The sequence below is a fragment of the Gavialis gangeticus genome, unplaced genomic scaffold, assembly GCF_001723915.1.
Source record: "Gavialis gangeticus isolate Ggan-Ray unplaced genomic scaffold, GavGan_comp1, whole genome shotgun sequence".
Taxonomy (NCBI): domain Eukaryota; kingdom Metazoa; phylum Chordata; order Crocodylia; family Gavialidae; genus Gavialis; species Gavialis gangeticus.
Window position 1 is genome coordinate 208,855,904 of NW_017729032.1, and position 17,980 is coordinate 208,873,883.

General features: G+C 43.6%; 1 protein-coding gene across 4 annotated transcripts in view; it reads left to right on the forward strand.

The window, feature by feature from the left end:
* PRDM15 (PR/SET domain 15) overlaps positions 1-17,980 on the forward strand; it is a 60,342-nt gene that overhangs the window by 9,086 nt on the left and 33,276 nt on the right. For 3 of the 4 annotated variants that reach the window (XM_019525078.1, XM_019525081.1, XM_019525079.1), the window contains 7 exons: positions 1,847-2,000; positions 3,505-3,757; positions 5,129-5,251; positions 10,772-10,870; positions 13,317-13,550; positions 14,945-15,080; positions 17,163-17,344. In XM_019525078.1, coding sequence (XP_019380623.1) covers positions 1,847-2,000; positions 3,505-3,757; positions 5,129-5,251; positions 10,772-10,870; positions 13,317-13,550; positions 14,945-15,080; positions 17,163-17,344 — 1,181 coding nt within the window. The remainder of the gene's footprint in view (positions 1-1,846; positions 2,001-3,504; positions 3,758-5,128; positions 5,252-10,771; positions 10,871-13,316; positions 13,551-14,944; positions 15,081-17,162; positions 17,345-17,980) is intronic. The other variant, XM_019525080.1, reaches the window with a different exon arrangement.

A 17,980-nucleotide genomic window follows, 5' to 3' on the forward strand; every position in this document is an offset into this window, starting at 1 on the left:
TTGATGACAGCTCAGCTGTCTCTTGCCTTTTTCTTTGTGGCATCTCTGTAGAGGGAAGGGTGAACACCTGTTATTCATACTGCCAGGGATTACTGTTTCACAAACATATCCCAACTGAAATTATTTGGTCAATATCTATTAATAAGTGGGAGTCCCTATCCTGGAGTGCTTGCAATTGAGGCAAAATGGATGAAACGTGGGAAGAATTTTATTACCATCTCCGGGTTATCTTTGGGAACTTGGGGTGAAAGGGAGTAACTTGTCAAAGGTCAAGTGAGAAGGCTGCAGTACAACTGAGAAATGTATCCTGTTGAAATGATTAAGTGAGGCCGTCTTGTTTTTGAAAAAAAGAGAAAAAGGAGGGGACAAGGGGAGAAGTGTTAAAATCCAAGCAAGTGTTCTTTACTATGTTATAATAAATAACACCTTTTGTTACTAAAACTGAAGGGGGGTTGTTGTTTTTTTTTTTTTAAACTCATTTTATTTGCTTGCCAATAAAAGCCTTATACACTTTGTTTACTTTTGGTAATCTCAGCCTAGACAAGGAAAATAGATTAATCAGTCTCACCCTTTTTCTGTTACTGTAGTTTGTAACTGGTTTCATTTTAATGTTCTCATGCACGGTAATGAGAAGCTGGGGTTGCAGTTACTGTAGGGGCTATTTCTAAAGCCAGCTAAAGTGTACTTTTAAATATGTTTGGAAATAATTCTTTTGGGCATAGCCTTCATGATCAATTGGCCTTATCAATTTTACTGTAGGGTAAACTTTTAATTGAAAGCATAACTTTTTGAAAACTAACGTTCTGTAGACAAAAAAAACAAATTGTTTCTCATCTGGGAAGTATCCTTGGAAAGAAGCCTAGGGGAAGGAAACCTTTTGAGGTACTCCAGGCATCAGTACTTCTGATAAGAGTTCTGGGAATTGGGGTCCTATAGATTTTGGAAATGTAGTAACTGCACATATCTAGGTAACAGAAGGAGAAAGAATTTGTTGACTTCTGGCTCTAGTAATGCAGTTGTTACTGAAGCTGAGTCACAATTGACTCACTCCCCCTGCAGCTGAAGAGGGGATGCAGTAGGCAGTAATTACAGCAGTAGTTGTGTTACCAGCTGCCTACATTCTCATGCAGAAATCTAGCCCCCAGATGGAGGGACTGGTGCTGCAGAAAGCATCCCTTGTGCTGTTTTCCTGTGACCGCAGAGCTTGTGTTATTGAGGACGCTTATGAGGGGATGAGGGAGGCTAAGATTAAATCACTAAGAATTAAATTGGTTCATAAGGATCTGTCTGGCACCCATACATCTTTGTCAAGGTAGTATGATGGCTTCTGTCACAAGAAATTATTTTTCAAAGGTGGACCACATTTTATAAATAGTAAGAAATGTTTCTTGAATATGGTTCCTGTCACAGGCCCAATTTGCTAAAATGGGAAGGTGTCCATGACACAAGCACTGATGATCTGAAGGAAGGCTAGCTACTGCTGACATGTTAGGAAGGCAATTGGGAAGAAGAGTGGAAACAGTAGGGTTTACAAATTTGACCTCAGCAATAAGAAAGATTCTGATTAAAAAGGAAAATATCTTGAAAGCAGTGAATTATAAAAGGGCACTGGCAATTCATATTGAAACAAAGTTTTTAAAAATATTGAGACCAGTAGAAGTGTTTTCATTATGGACTTTAAAAATTCTATTGGAAACTGGAGTAATAACAACCTGACATTGCAGCATTGGAAACTGGGTGGTGACTTATTTCTCTTCCCTTTGAACACTGAGAGAATTGTTTTTATGTATGGCTAATATTCCTGATATTTTTATTCTCTTGGGGTTTTTTTTCCTTCAATTTTTAGGTCATCTCTGCCTTCCAACCTGGAGATAAGACAACTCGAAGATGGGACTGAAGGTGTATTTGCACTGACTCAGTTGGTCAAACGTACCCAGTTTGGCCCATTTGAATCTAAGCGAATTGCCAAACTGGAAAAGGAGTCAGCCTTTCCATTGAAGGTATAATATGATGCATGCACAATGATACTGATGTGAAGTTAGTTCTAAGGTCATTGTGAGCACACCTGCAATATAGTACAAGCATTATGGAAAGAAATGGATAGATTTGAGAGAGCTTTTGATAATATCTGACATTAAGCAACCTAAATGAGTATTTCTGTGGCATCTCCAGGGGAGCAGACAGTGGCCCAACCTAGTGAGGCATCCTGCCTAGTATAGCCATTGCTAAAGCAGCTTTGTTCCATCTGAACAGAGAAGATCTACAACAGCAAGTGAAAGATAGGGATGATAGGTGCCATTTGACTTCTCTTTACACACTTGGTGGTGGAGGATGGAGAAGGATGATGATGAAAATTTTTTTTTTTGGTGTGAAAGTTCAGTTTGATCCTGTTTTCCTAATACACAATCAGAAAAGCAGATAATCCTTTTGCCTTTCCAGGTACTTAAGTTATGATCATACAACAACCACAACAAAAGTGTGTTCTCATTTTTGTTTCATTCTCACACCTTTTAAAAGTCTCAGTAAAAACCTATTTTGAGTGTTTCAGTCCAGTCTTCCCTTTCCAGTAATATCTCATCAGAAATAGGGATTTAGAAATAAGTAGAAACCAAAGTCAAGGGTTGATTGTTGTTTGGTGTTCTGGTTTTTCTCCTGGCTTCCCATCATTCATGAATAAAGAGGTTAATTGGCATTCCATTCTTCAGTGAGTAATTTTGATTGAGTTAGCTAAAGCAGGTTCCTTTGAGTCAAAGCTTTTGTTTATTTCCATTCTGTCTGTGACTTGCTGTGTGACTTTGCCTCAGTTTACTTAACTGTAAAATGTAGGTAATATCTGTCACACATGCTGGGTTAAATATCTGGGTGCTGACATTTAATTTGTGCTTGAAGTATTCTAAGTCTTTATCCTAAAAGCAAAAAATACATTCTAATTTATTCTTAGCCATTATTTTTCATAACCTTTATAGTATGCGTGACTGACAACTACTGCCCTCCTTGCCCAAACACAATGCAGGCCTCACTGTGTCCATATCCAGCAGGTCTGTCTTTTGTTGTTTTCCTGCCTGCTTTCCATGCCCTTACCTTCTGTCCTGGGGTGACAGGCCCTTTCTGGCTTCGTGTACTGCTGCTTGCAGCTGAGACCCACCACCATCTCCTGGTGCAAGATCTCTTATGGCTGGTCTTCCTTTCTGCAGTGTCCTTCAGCTAGGTCCTGTGTAGGCCTAGCTTTCCTACTGGCTTACTTACACCTAGTCCTCCTTGTAGTATTCCAGCTTCTTTGCTCAGGCCTTCTTTGGCAGGAAGTCTGTTCTCTTTAGATGTTGGAGTGCTTCTGCTCCTTATACATCAAATAAATAAATACTGCCATGGCCCTTTTATATTTCTCCAAGTGGTGGTGCCTCAACCTGTTCTCATTCTCTTTAAAAGGCCCTTCCCCTTCTTCCTTATTATGGGGACTAAAGGTTCTCTGTTACAGTGTGCATTCTGTTTCCATTGCTGTCGCAGGTTTTCCAGAAGGATGGGCCTCTGGTTTATTTTGATACCTCTAATGAAGATGACTGCAATTGGATGATGATGGTGCGGCCAGCCACTGAATATGAACACCAGAACTTGACTGCCTTCCAGCATGACAGTGATATTTATTTCACTACGTCCCGGGATATCCCACCGGGGACAGAGTTGCGAGTGTGGTATGCAGCTTTCTATGCCAAAAAAATGGAAAAGCCAGTGCTAAAGCAGGTTACTGCTATTGCCAATGGTATGTTTTGGTGCATCTTTAATTCCACCCTCCCCCTCCCCCCAGTGTCAAATTCTGCTACATGTGATCACTTCTGTGAGTGCTGTGGCAGCTGAGAATTGCTGAATATCTCAAGTGCTGGCCCTGACCCTGCATGGATAAGATGTGAAAATCAAACCATCTCACATGCAGGTTTCATCTTAAAAGACAAACGCTCAGGTTCAGCATCATGTAGCATCTTTAAGTAAAAGAGAAAATACGTGTCCTAATTAATAGTTCCAGGCTCTTAGGATCCAACAGACAGGAAAAGATGATCCTTAGCTGCAGGCTCTTCACTAAAAAGTCCAAATGCCAATATAACTGAAACATAAATGAATCACTAAAGAAATGATCCCCTTCTAATTGCAGTGAAAGCATCCTTTACTTTCAATAGGATGCTGTATAATTGCAGGCAAATGCATCTACCTTCAGCGATCTTACTTCGTGCCCTCTGAAACAAAATGATGAGTTCAAACAGGGCTTTTATTCCACATGATTACTTGAGTTATTTGCAGAGAAAGGCAGACTGCTTTAATAGAGTGATTTAAACTGACACAAAAGCTTTTATGTCTTTCCTCAATTTTCTTCTACCTGTACATTTCTGTATCTTAAACAAAGACCTTTTAGCATTACGGAGCATTTTTTATTGTTGTGCAGTTGCTAGGTTGAGTATAATTTACAGAGTAGTGAATGGCTTGGTGATATGCCAGTGTCATCAGTACACTTTGTGACCTTTTTTTGAGAGTGCAGCCTGAAGTATTATAAGGCTGCAGAGATGCTTAGGTCATTTGGCCAGCATTTATTATTTATCACGAGCTGTTTCCACAGCAGGTGCAAAGAAAGGCTTCCTTTTTCTTTTCCTAAGTAAAAAAAGCACCAGAGTAGGTTAATTTTGTATATGTGTTATGATGAGCTGAAACTGAATATCCTCTCTCCAGCTTTTTAGGTATTTGGCTGAAGCTCCAACTATGCTAAACATCAGATTTAATATAATGAGCCTGCAAATTATTCTCATGCAAATAATTTCAGGTCATCAGGAATGATAGTCAGTGGTCTGTTGCCTAATCAAGATTTGAAGGATTTGCATACTTCTGTAAAGGAATATATATGTATACAGTGATACATGTATCCATACTCATTGTTTTTAGGTGTATTCTCACTTGTGTATTTCTCAGTTTTACACTGGTAGGCATTCTGCCATAAATGGAGTTTCACCTTTGTTAGGAATTTTTGGGAAAGTATTTGTTGAAAACCTGCTATGTTAGTATAGCTGGCAGCATCTGTAGGTGTTGCCCTTGACACTGTGTCAGGTATTGAAAAGAACAAAAAGAAACTGTTTTTCTCCCACTACAGATATGTGTTTAGTTGTGATGGAATATGACAAAGAAGGGAACAGACTCACTTCAAAGTCTCCCAGTGCTGTTTTCTCACATAAAAAGCCCAAGAAGTCCAGTGTGCCTGAAGCTGATATTTCAGGTAAACAAAAATACTTTATCCTGTGTTCATTCCTATACTTCATGTAGCTAACAGTACCAGGTTAAGGGTCGTCTGGAGCAAAGGAGTCATTCAACACATAATGTGCACATGTGTTTATATGCACAATGTGTCAAACATTATAAATAAAATCATATTTTTGATTAGGTTTATTTGTATGCAGAGGTGTAACTAGGAATTGTGGTGCCCTGGGTGGAGGAGGGGGGGGATCAAGTGCTTACCTGTTTGCCCAGGGGCTCCTGTAGCTCCGGCTGTGGTGTTACAAGCTCCCCAATTGCGGGTGCATCTGTGACAGCAGTGATAGCACCTCCTCTAAGCTGGCACCCATGGCTGGTGTTCCATTCAGCTACCCCTCACTTTGCTACTGACTGTATGTCATATAATGTATCCTTGACGCTTAATGAAGGTAGTATTCAAATATATGTATTTTCATTAATCATCTTCATGGGTGTTTAATAACCTGCTGTGATCAAGAACGGTAACTGAGAGGGATTAGAAACTTGCAGGCAGATGTTTCTCCCAATCTCTACTAACTGCTTTCAACTCTTTTTTGGTACTTGGAAGCCTGAAGGGAATCTTTACTTTTCTTTTGTTCATAGTGTAGTACCTGAAATATAATTTATAAGTAGGAAACCAAAAAGATAGTGGCAGCCTGGGGAAAAATAGCATTAGGATATGTTAAGACCAGTGGCTATTCCTAAACATTGTATTAGTTAAATGAGAATTTAGAAATCTGATAGAAGTCAAGCTATGCTTGATTACAGTGGCTCAGAATTAGATAACCTTGTGAGCAAGGTGGTTAACATTGACAAAGGAAAGATTGTTTTAAAAAACATGCTTAATGTCACAGGAGTACAAAGCAGAGTATTCAGTATCACAGATCATGCCACTTCCGAAGGGAGACTCTGCCTCATGACTCCCCAAGGAGAAGCTTTATTTGGTCTCTCTCTCCTGAAGGGCTCCTGGAAGCTAGCTCTGGCATGGCTTTCCCAGTGGTCTGCAGCATTCCTGCCTCAAAGAGCTTCTTTTTGGTCATCTTCCAGGAATGGGGGTGTTTTCTAAGTGGAGGGGATTGGAGTGCTGATGTCCCAAACAGCACAGCAGACTGCTTCAAAACACACCATCTTATTGTGCCACTGCAGTTCCCTCTTTTCTTCAGGTTCTAGTCTCTCCTCCCTGGGACTGTTCCTTTCTCTACACTCTGGGACTTTCTCTTTACTGCATCCTCCCTGGAACTGCCTTTTTTCCTACTCAGTTCTCTCAGAGCCTCGCTTTTTCTCCTCTGACACAGTTAGCCATGCTTGCAACAGAAAAGTTACAAAACTATAAGATTAACCTGGGGTCAACACTAACCCAGTAAGACAAAGCATAACATCACAGGACATCAATCAAAGAGCAGTCTACAGCCTGCTGTCAGGCCTAGACTGCTATCTGTCCCTGGGGTGAAAAGGGCATAAAGTATTTACTGGAACTATTTATGGGAAAGTATATTCACACTGAGTCCCCCAAAAAGTTCCCCACCAGAACGGTATGCTAGAACTTAGTCTTTTTTGTCACATCCAGTAGCTGAGACGATTAAATTAAGAGGCATTAAACATTTGTAAATTACTTTATATAAATTCTATTCAAAAGGGGTCATCAGAGGTAGTTCATTGGGAAGCTGCTCTGCTTAGATTTTGTGCATTGACATTAAAGATGGCACTTTCTTTTTGTGTTACAGACGTGTTTAGAATATTCCACCAGAGAAGCTCATCTAATTAACCCAGATGCTGCTGCTATTAGAATATAATGGTCACTGAAAAACTATGTTCAGCAAAAAAACATAGATATTTCAGAGGGGTTTTATAGGTTTTAATTCTGGGACCTTCCTTCCTACCTGATCCCTGCGATATCCCCTTTCCCCACCAAAAAAAAAGAAAAGAAAAATCTTTGCAGAACTGAAATTCTGCATGTTTTATTTAAGAAATACTGGGTGCATCTACACAAGATGCTTACTGTGCATTAGCCTAATAACATTGCGCAGTAACATAGCAGTTGTTAACTGTACTGATAGTCTACTGCATAGTGTTATTAAACTGATGTGCAGTAAGCATCGCTAAAAAACCATGTGCTGGCACTACTGTGCAGTAACTAGTTACTGTGCATTCAGTTAGTACCTCTTATTAGAGGCTCTAAACAATGCTCAGTAACTAAGAAGCATTAATGAATGTGATGAATCACTGAAACATTCCTGTGGTGGCAACAGTTTGGTCTCCTTCGATGTTGTAGGATCCCTGGCTGCTTCCCAAAAGGCTGCCCTGCAGCCTGAGCGCCACCAATCCATGGTGATCTACAGGGAACATGGAGGCCTGAGTTCCCTAGCAGTCTACTTTGTAGACTGTTCAGGCAGTCAGATTTTTGAAACCCTGAGAGCTGGCTGCCCGATTTGGATTGGTCCCTAAGAATCTAAATGGGATGGTAGTAGGTAGAGTTGACATGCCTGAGCAATTCAGATTGTCCATACGCTAGCAGTCATAAAACACCCTGGGAGCCTAAATTAAATGGATATCGTTGGTTTGGACTGTAAATCCCACTCCATATCTTGACTGGGGCTTGTAAGCATACTTGGGTACGGTTTAGGTGGTTTGCCTATATTAGCATTAAATAATTTGTTCAAGGTCAAATAAGCTGTAGCAGAATCTGGAATACAGCCCAAGCCTCACAAAACCCAACCCAGTACTTTACTTCCTCGCTGCGGGATTCCTGTAAACTGTAAGACATTAAGGCCGCTTATAGATGTGAGAAAAGAAAACAAAATAGCACTTTACTTTCAGCTTGGCATACCCCTGTGCCAAACACAGTGTATGCCCACAAGGAGCATTGTGTTAGTTTGACCTCTTTTGCCCAGTATCTGTATAGCTCACACATTCAGCGGGGCTTTCTGGTGCTTTTATCTAATAGCTGATTGAATCAGCTATTAGATAAAAGCACTAAAATGCCCTGCTGAAGTGCCCAATCTATATACAGATGCTGGGGGGCTGTGTCAAATTGACACATTTTTGCTTCTGGTAAAGCACTGGGGAGGTTTTGGGGGGGTGGGGGGTCATGTCTGTCAGTGGCCTAGACTTCCCAGATAATGTGCAAATTGATGTTGATTTTTTTTTTTCAGATCCACCTGATAGGTCCTTTAATAAGCTGATTGAAACTGAAATGACTGTGGATTGTAAATACAGATTAACAATGTTCCTGATTCTGAGATCTTTTTCCTTTAGAAATTTAACTGAAGTTAAATGTGTTGCTTGGTTACTTAAATAATGAAATTCTGTGTTTTCTTTGTTCCTGAGATCTTATGTATCATACTAGCTAATTGCCCATCAAGAATGAGGGAGGGGGGCAGCTGGGGACAGCAGCCTGCATCCAGCCCCGGTTCCCCCCCCACACCTTCAGGGCCAGGCCTGCTACCCCTTTTCCCACCCCCGCCGGGCCAGGGCCAGGGCCAGGCTGCCCCCATTCTGTCTGCTTGCACTGCCCTCGTGTCTATCCATCGCTGCCACCTGCAGGGCCAGGGTGTAATGTTCAGCAGCCTTGCCCCCCTCCCCATCCTCTCCATTTTCAGGCCAGTTGTGCTGGCCTTGCCCTCCCCATTCTGTCTGCTCCATTGCTACTGCCTCCAGGGAGCAGGGCAGGAGGGTCAAGGCCAGCTGTGCTGGCCTTGCCACCCCTGCTCCATTCCCTGTGTCTCCACCATCACGGTGGTACTTCGCTGTACCACCACCTCCTGTCCAAATGCTGTATTCACACTCTGATTGGCTGATGGAAACAACCAATCAGAGTTGTTTCAGAGTGCAAATAAAGCATTATAGACAGACAGACAGACTGCGGGTTATGTAACCTGGGTGGTACTCCAAGAGGTACCCCCTCTCCCACTGAAGGGATCAAAGCAGGTGCACAAGTGCTGTGGGAGGTGTAGGGACTCTCTTCCCCCTATAGAGCAGATTCAGCATCCTAATGGGGACTTAACCATATACCTTTTAATGACAGAACAGTGCTGGGAACATAACCAGTATAAACCAGGGGGTATAGGGGACACAACCATGCCCCAAGGGGGCAGGATTCAGCAAAGGTTAGACACTTACAATCATAGACATATTCATCCAGTTGGCAAAAGACAGGGTTAACCAAAATGTAAAACACAAACAGCAGAACAAACAATACTGGTTGGGGAAATACAAAAGGCACAAAATGTCAAATGGCAAGGGTGAAAACACAATGGCCCCTTTCCACTGCAAGAAAAATTTCTCCCTGTTAACTCACTCATCCCAGGTCACACTATCTGGGACTTGAACTCAGATCTCCCACATGGTAGGTAGGAATACTGCTACACAGCCACCAGTGCTGGTACTACTCCAAGCTGTTAGGGGTTTTGACCTTCCTGGAGCCCCAGCCTCACTTGAGCTGCCTGGCCTGTGATTGGAGGAGCTGGAAGCAGAGCAGGGAACCTCTCAGGTCACTGCTCAGATCCTTGCTGGAGCTGGGGAGCCTCTCCTGCTGGCCACAGCCTCTCATAGGGGATCCTGGAGCCCAGTGGGGAGCCTCTCCTGCCAGCTGCACACTGCGCTGCTGGGGGTCCAACTGCTGCCTACAGGTCCCGCTCCTTCAGGTGCTTCTGGGGCAACTGCTCCCATCCTGCTGGCTCAGCTCTTTGAATCCCCTTCCTTGTGGTCCCTCGCTAGTCTCTCCTGAGTCAGCCACACTGCCTCTTTTATCCCGCACCTGGTGACCCAAGGGGCCAATCAGAGGATGTGGAGGGTGAGTCTCTGGGGCCTGATTGGTGAGGAAAGGGAATCCCAAGTCCTCCAATCACCTTTTACCCCTTCAGAATTCCTGGGCTAAGTCACTGCCAGCCAGCCCATCACAGTTTTATAATATTAGAATTGGCAAAATACCCAGTTCATTAAGCTGTTCAAATAAGTGTAGGGGCTTTTTCACTCCCCTTCACATTCCCTTTTGTGAAAGCATTTTGTTCAGTCCATATTCCCAGTTTGCTCAGAATGAGTAAGTCTGATTTAAGGTGGTCAAGATTGGTCATACCAAATATTCTTTGAAATGTGCCTTTGATTGCTACTTAATTTAGAAAGAAGAAAGGGAAAATGTACCTGAAGCTCAAGTGAGATATTGGGAAGATTGAAATCTCTTTCCTTTCTTTTTTAAACCCATTCCTGTTTTAGCTCCTAAAATGGTCTGTTGGCCTTCCAGTTAATTCAGTGTTAGTCTCAAGCATAATAATCTCCTGATGCTTCTTACATAAAAACACTACTTGGATATTATCTTAAACTCTACCAGACTGGTGAGATTGCAGCAGCTGCTTCCTTGGGTCAGTCTTATTCCTTGTTTAATCAATGAAACAAGTTGTTCTAAAGTTTCATAGCCGGGTAAACATTATTGTAAATCCCTCTGAGCTGCTGAGCAGTGGGCTATGTTCATATTTAAAATGTTTGTAATTTTTTTCTTTTTGTGATGTAGCAAGTACTCCAGAGGGCAGTGGGCCTCCTGAACTGGAGTCTAACCAGTGGATGTGTAAAGTGTGTTCCTCCACTTTCCAGGAACCTCAGCTGCTGACAGGTATGGGGGAAATCTGGAATTCCTGTTCAAAATAACCAGAAAATGTTTGGGCAGGTCCATCCTTTCAAAGCAAGACATTTTATAATCAGGTTGGTGGTTTTGCACTGTCGTAAGTTATAGGGTGTTATGATTTGTTTGCTTGTTGTTTAAGATACTAAGAAAGAACAAAACTAAGGTAGCAACCAATGAGTGCAGGCTTCTGTCTGATCAAATGTTATGATATTGTATCTAGAAAGAAAAATTGTCTAGCAGATGGCAGATGAATATTAACAGCAGAATAAATGGAGTTATATATAAAAGAGGGTGCAGACTTAGGGCTGCTCCGTATTGTCATCAAGTTGGTTATAGCAGCACAAAGGCATTGTTATATGGTACTGGAACATGTCATTTTCTTATGTTGTGTTTATAGTTATTGAATAAGGTTTCTCTTAAGAGATTAAAAGATGTAGGAGACTAACTCTAACTGGTTCCCAATGAGAATTCAGGTATGCCCACACCATTTCCCCTATGCTCCTGGGCAAACTCTTTTTGAACATACCATGCTTTGCACATGCCAAACCTAGAAATGAGGTGGTGCAGCCATGCTGGGCATGCCCACCACTGCCACTCTTGAGTTCTCAGTTTCCAGTGAGTTCTTGAGCAAAGGCAGGAGATGTCCTCAATGTGTCCACACCATCTCATTTTTGGTTGTGGATGCTGGTGCTTCCTTGAGAGTGGTATGCTAGGGGAGTGGTGTAGACATTCTCTCAGGCCTCTTAAGTTATCATTGAGTAACAGCTTAAGTTGTTAAATCTCTTAGGCACCTCTGAACACTGTACCCTTTATTGCTAATCTATAAACTTGTCCAAATAAATACAGCCTTTTGTATATTTCAGTCTAGGTCAGTGATGAGTCTTCCATTGTAAATGAAATGTTCATATATATGTTGGGTATTTTTCACTGCCCATTAAATACTTGAACTTGGCAGGGTTCAGTTAACCTAACGATAGGCTTTAGTGTAGGGGTGGACAAAATACAGAACGCAACCTGAATCTGGCCTGCCAGGCACTTTCATCCGGCCTGTGGCAGCCAGCAACTAATTATACCCCACCCAGCCCTTCTGCCCATAAGGGTGGGAGTGAGGTTCCCTCATATACAACCCCCCATCACCACCAACATACCCTCTTGTGCCTCACTCCCGTCCTCATGGGCAGAAGGGCCCGGACCAGCCAGCCCACAGCTTCTGGGCAAGGCTATGCTGCCATTGCTGCAGCTCCTGGGAGACCTGCTTGGCTTCCCCGGTGTCCTATTTGCTCTGGGCAGCGGGTAGGGAAGTGGTGGGTATAGTGGGGAGCTGCATAGCTGGACAGGAGTGTGGGGCTGGGGCTGGCAGCAGCATGGAGCTGGGGTGCTCGGGGTGCTTGTGGCCAGTACTGGCGCATGGCAGCACGCAGCTCCAGCCAGCACTGTGCATGGGGGGCTAGGACTGCAGCTTGGCCAGGCTGCCTCTATCACTGGGTCTCCCTGCCACCCACGTGCAGCTTCTGCACTCGCATGCCACCAGAGGGAAGCTACACGTGTTGGAGCTGGTTGCCTTTGCTGCTCTATGTTGCGCAGGTCCTGGGACTCCACTGGAAGTAGAAGGGAGCCCTTCCCTCTGCTTCCCCAGAGAGTCCCAGGGTCTGCATGGCAGGAAGCGGTGAAGGCAGGCAGCTCCAGCACGTGGAGCTTCCTTCCAGTGGCATGCAAGAGCAGGAGCTGTGCATGCAGAGTGGGGAGCCCCAGCAATAAAGGTGGCCTGGCTGGACTGCGCTCTTTGCCCCTATGTGCAGTGCTGGCTGAAGCTGCATTCCACCGGGTGCGAGCACTGAATGGCCGTGCCTGCTGCTGCTGCCTGCAGGGGCTGAGCATCATGAGAGGAGCGTGGGGGGAGTCGTCCCCCCATCCCTCACACCTGACAAACCCCACATGCCCGAACCATGCCCCTACAACCTCCTCACATACACACACACTGCCTCAACATGCCCTGTTGCCTCCCCACACACAGCCACACCCCCTGCACAGTGCCCAAACACCACCATACACACACCCCCATACAATATACAAGACTAAGACTTTATTTTAGAGTTATTGTGCAATCATCTCTGTATACGCTATGCAAACACAAATCATGACAAAAATATTTTTTGTAATAAAATCAGTTATAGTAGGTGTTTGATTTTTAATGTATGATTTTTTTTTTCCGTTCTAAGATGGCCCCCCCCCTTCCCCCCCAAAGGCACATTTCCGGAGAGCAAGGGGAGGGATTTACGGTGGCAAAGGTCAGGGAATAGGGGGTGAGATTTCCAGTCCCAAGATGCCAACCACCAAACTTCAAGCAGCTCTCCAGCCAAGATAATTGCCCGCCCTGCTTTAACGGCTTAGCTATCCATGTGTTTCAATCACGATTCTTCTCTCACCCTTGCAGAGCATCTGTTGAGTCACTTGGAGGAAGCCAAAGGAGTCCCCCAGACTAGCCAAAATGAAGGAGTTCCAGAAAAGGCTATAGAGGCTCCTGCTGCAGATCAGCCTGTAATCAGTGAAGGGGCCAGCCCCAACTTAGATGCGAGGAGGAAGCCACGAAGGGGAAGAAAGTCCAAAACAGCAAAAACAGAAACACCTCTTGTTGTTGTTGAAGACAAAGACCCTGCAAATGAGACAGGTGAGGCTTATAAAAGTAGCTGCCAGATAGGCTTCTGTCTTATTGGTTGTGTCTGAATATAAAAAGGCTTGCAAATCCAGTGCCCAGATTTGGGGCTAAGTGGTTTTTAGTTTATGTAGGTAACCTTTGAAAATTATCTCCTGTAATGACACTATCTTTTCTAAGATTTATGCCTTAGTAATAAACATCATAGCATCTGCACGCAAGTTTTTGGGCAGATTTACCAGATGAGGCAGACAAAGCTCAATTTTTCAGGTTTGGTTATGTATATGTCCTTTTCTTCAGGTTTAGTTTTATTAATAAGCAGAAAATACAAAAAGGCTCAAGGTAACCCAGAGCAGTGGGTAACAGAGTCCTGTCCTGCTTTATGCTAGCTAGAAAGGGAAAGGACACTTTCTGTCCCCAATATATTCCCTCCTGACTGTTTCTTTAAGCTTTCTTAACTGGAGGGACTTCTTTCAAGATCTTATCTCAACCCATGTTTTCCTGAGACTGAGATAGGAGCCCTCCTTTAGCGTCGGATCCATTGGACCATTGGTTTGCAAATCTGAGTGAGCAGAAGCAGCTTAGGCCTTCCGCTTTTGCACTGTGTTACTGTACAGATATAAAATTTGTTTGTTCCCAAGATACCATTGAGAACAAGAAAAATAGGTTGGACAATCATGTATAACAAGCACAATTACATTCAATAGGGTAAAAGCAAAGGAGGTTTGAAAAGGAGAGAACCTCAAATTTCAGGGGTAGTAGGTCAACCTCTACCTTGGAGTTACTAGGCAGAAATAGATAGGCCGACCCGGAAGTGGATTGGAAGTGCTTCTGGTCCACTTCTATGTCTGCTGCTGTGCAAGCTGGGGACCCTCCTGCGCTCCTGTGGCATCCAGCCTCCCCACCATCTCAGCATTCATGAGCCGCTTGGTACCTTGAGGCATGTAGAAAGAACATTTAAAGCTGTGTGTGTCTGAATAGTTAAATCTTTCCGAATCCATTTGGAGGATTCCAATTCAATCCAGAGAGATTAAAGGGTCTCCTGATTCGATTCAGATTCAGAGATCTGGCCACCGAATCAGGACAAATCTCCACTGAATCGAATCAGCGACTGAAGCTTTGCACAGCTCTGTTTTCTTTGTCTTGGAACCCAGTTCAGCAGCCACATGTCATTATTCATCTTTGTTTTAATTCATACTTTTAAATGACCTGCCTATTTTGATTTCAGTTAGATGCGAAGAATGGAAACTCTGGTTCTGTTTATTTCTAGAACAGAAGGATATAAAAGAAAGTATAAGGCTTCATTCTATCTCAGAAAACATATATTCTGAGTTTCATTTCATTTCTGCCTGTATGCATTTAAAGCCCTCCACAGAAATTTGGTATTTTTGTGTTTAATGTGTTCACAGTGGATCGTGTGGCTGAAATTATAACAGAGATCCCACCCGATGAGGTAGCTATTCCCTCTGCAGCTGAAGAAAGGATTATGGAACTGGTTTTAGGAAAGATGCCAAGCACCACAAACAATATTAGTTCAGTAACAAAGTAAGTCACATGGGATGCAGCGTCTTATAGCAGTGAAACCTTTCCTCGGGTCATGTCTACAACACCATTGTAGTTTTTCTTGCAGGGGGCATTGGCTGAGGGACTAATTTGGAACAATCAGAACCTGGCCCAACTCTGACTCTTTTTTATTAATGGGAGCCATGGTACAGTGGGTTCTGTCAGAGCCTTTTTCATCACTCAGCTCCATGTGTGGGTGTGCAAACTGCTGGTGGAGCAGCTGCTAATGGAGCTTCTGTGCTCCTGGCACAGTGGGGGATTCGTGCAGGCTGGAAGCATTATAAGTTAGTGGTGGGGTGCTGGTAATATAAGTTTCCGTCACAGAGTGTACTGCAATAGAACTGTATCTTCATTATGTTATACAAAGTGATTTATGAAATTCAGGCACAGCTGCACAGTTTAATATTACTCCCAGAGTGACAGAAATAAAAGTTCCAACATGCTACAATTTCTCCCAAGCATGTTGGGCAGTCCTGCTGCTAGTAGAACTTGTCAACCACTTCTGTCTCATCTAGCATGGAGGGGGTGAGGAGACAATACCTGTGGAGTTTGCAGAACCTCAGGAATTTGATTAATGTATTTACCCAGATATAAATGATTCCTCCCCCCTGCTAATTAGATGCTATTCATGGAAAATGTATACATTTGTTAGAATTTTCCATGTATAGAATCTAATTATTGGAAGATCATCTTAAATGTATCCCCCTTACTGCCACAGGCAATGAGTGGGGTAGTAATGGAGCAGGCAGTAGAGGAAAGCAGTGGGGGAGGTATGTGGTAGGGCAGGTGGTGAGGCAGGCATGCAGCTTGCCCCCTGCCTCCTGTCCTGTCCTGTCCCCCCCACCTTTACTTCCCTTTGTGCCTGCCCTCTGCAGCTGCAGGCTCCTGCCCCCCCAGCTTACCCTCAGTGTACCACTTCTGCCCCCCCCCACAGTCTCAGGCCTCTACCCCCCTCTTTCTTCTTCCCCCCATTTCCCCCTCTCTGTGCTGCTTCTGCCACCCCACAGCCTTGGGTACCTGCCCGTGTCTTACCCATCCTATCCCCCACTCTCCTCTGCCTGCCCATCAACCTCTTCCTTACCTTTGTCTCAGCACCAGCAGGCTGTCTCCACTGCAGCCTTGAGGCATGGAGCATGGCTCCAGCCCTGCCCCATAGCACTGCATAGAGCTGGCACTGCTGCTACAGGGCTGAACCATGCACCAAGCTCCAGGCTGCAGCAGCGCTAGAACCTGCAAGCACCAGAGCAAAGATGGGGGAGGGGGAGGCACAGAGGCCACAGGTGAGGAATTGTAGGGGCTACAGAACAGGCAGTGGTGAGGGGGTACAAGCAGCAGCTGGGGCTGGGGCTGTGGCTCTGACCCAGGGTTGGGGCCAGAGCCACAGCAGCCACCTGCCTCATGCCACCTCATGCTCAATTGTAAGATAAGCAGTTTTTCCTCTGTGTTAAGTGGTGGGGGGGACCTCATCTTGTAATTGACTAAGCATGGTAATTGCATATATTTCTTGTAAAAGATATTTTGTCTAAGTGAAAATAGCTGACTGAAAGATTTGTGGGTGTTTGATTGATTTCTATGTCAAGATTACAGTTAGTAACATAAATTGAAGCCCCCAGCAAGTACATAGCTATATAAAAGTATGATTCAAAAACATGTCACAAACAGTAGTTAGGAAGAGAAGCAGAATGATATTGCTGGATGGTTCTCTACATGCTGCTTTTGTTTGCTTTTCACATGAAAATTCTCAAGCTTTTGGAGTGAAAAGTGATTTTAAGGGATAATGAGAGAAATTCCTTTGTCTTCATTTGAGAGCACTGGAGATCTAATCTTTGATTCAAATTAGACACGTTTTATTTTTCTGGCTGAGGATGCCTGGACTAAATGCTTTTCAGGCAGCCTTGATTGCTTTCTATACATGGCTGGGAGGAGTCACCCCTGAGCACAGTAGCCAGGTTCTGATTTCCCCCTAAAGGCTGAGCCTAAGACTAAGTTTTTGCCATCTTCTAGCACTCTTTCTTTTCATCTGTGGGATACCTTTCAGTCCCTGCCTTTCTTTCTCTAATCCAGTAGGTTTACTCATCACCAAAACACCATGTCCCTCAAAAGAAGTTTAATTCTCTCCAGTAGACATGGAATACGGCGCAAGCTGATGAAGCAACTTGGGGATCACAAGCGAGTCTACCAGTGCAGCATCTGCAGTAAGGTCTTTCAGAACAGCAGCAACCTCAGCAGACACATCCGCTCTCACGGTGGGTTTGCGTGCATCTCTCTGCCGTCAGATAGCATCTCCATTCAGTGCCAGGGCTTGAGAGAATCTTAGATACTGCTAACTTTGATCAGTTCTATTAGTAATTACTTAAAGGCTTTTTGAATCAAGTTGACAAAAGCATCATAAGACACTGGTTTGAAGTCCAAGAAGATAAGTTCAAGCTAGAAATAAGCTTGCAAATTTAACAGTGAGACAATGTGATCAGTCTGTAAAGATTGCTTCTCTCTCCCTAGAGAAGTGCTGTGGTTAATTTCAAAGGCATATTAAGTTAAATGCAAGAATTTTTAGGCACACAGTAGGGTAGTGTGGCAACTTAGACCAGGAATGGACTGTCCATTCATAAATCTGACAAAGTAGGTTGTTTTCTGCAAAAGCTCATATCTAAACCAGTTACACTGTTGTGGTGCCACCCTCCCTTACTTTCTGCCTGACTTCAAGTTATTAACGTGGCTAACCACCTTTTAAGAATTTTTAGCTAAAGTTACATGCAGGAAGTCATGTTAACTAATCCTAATGATTCCTCCTGTTCTTAAAATCAGTGAGTCCTTTTAATTGTTAGAGGCTCCTGTTATGTCTGGTTAGCTTGCCATCTCACACGCTTTTTTTTTTTTTTTTT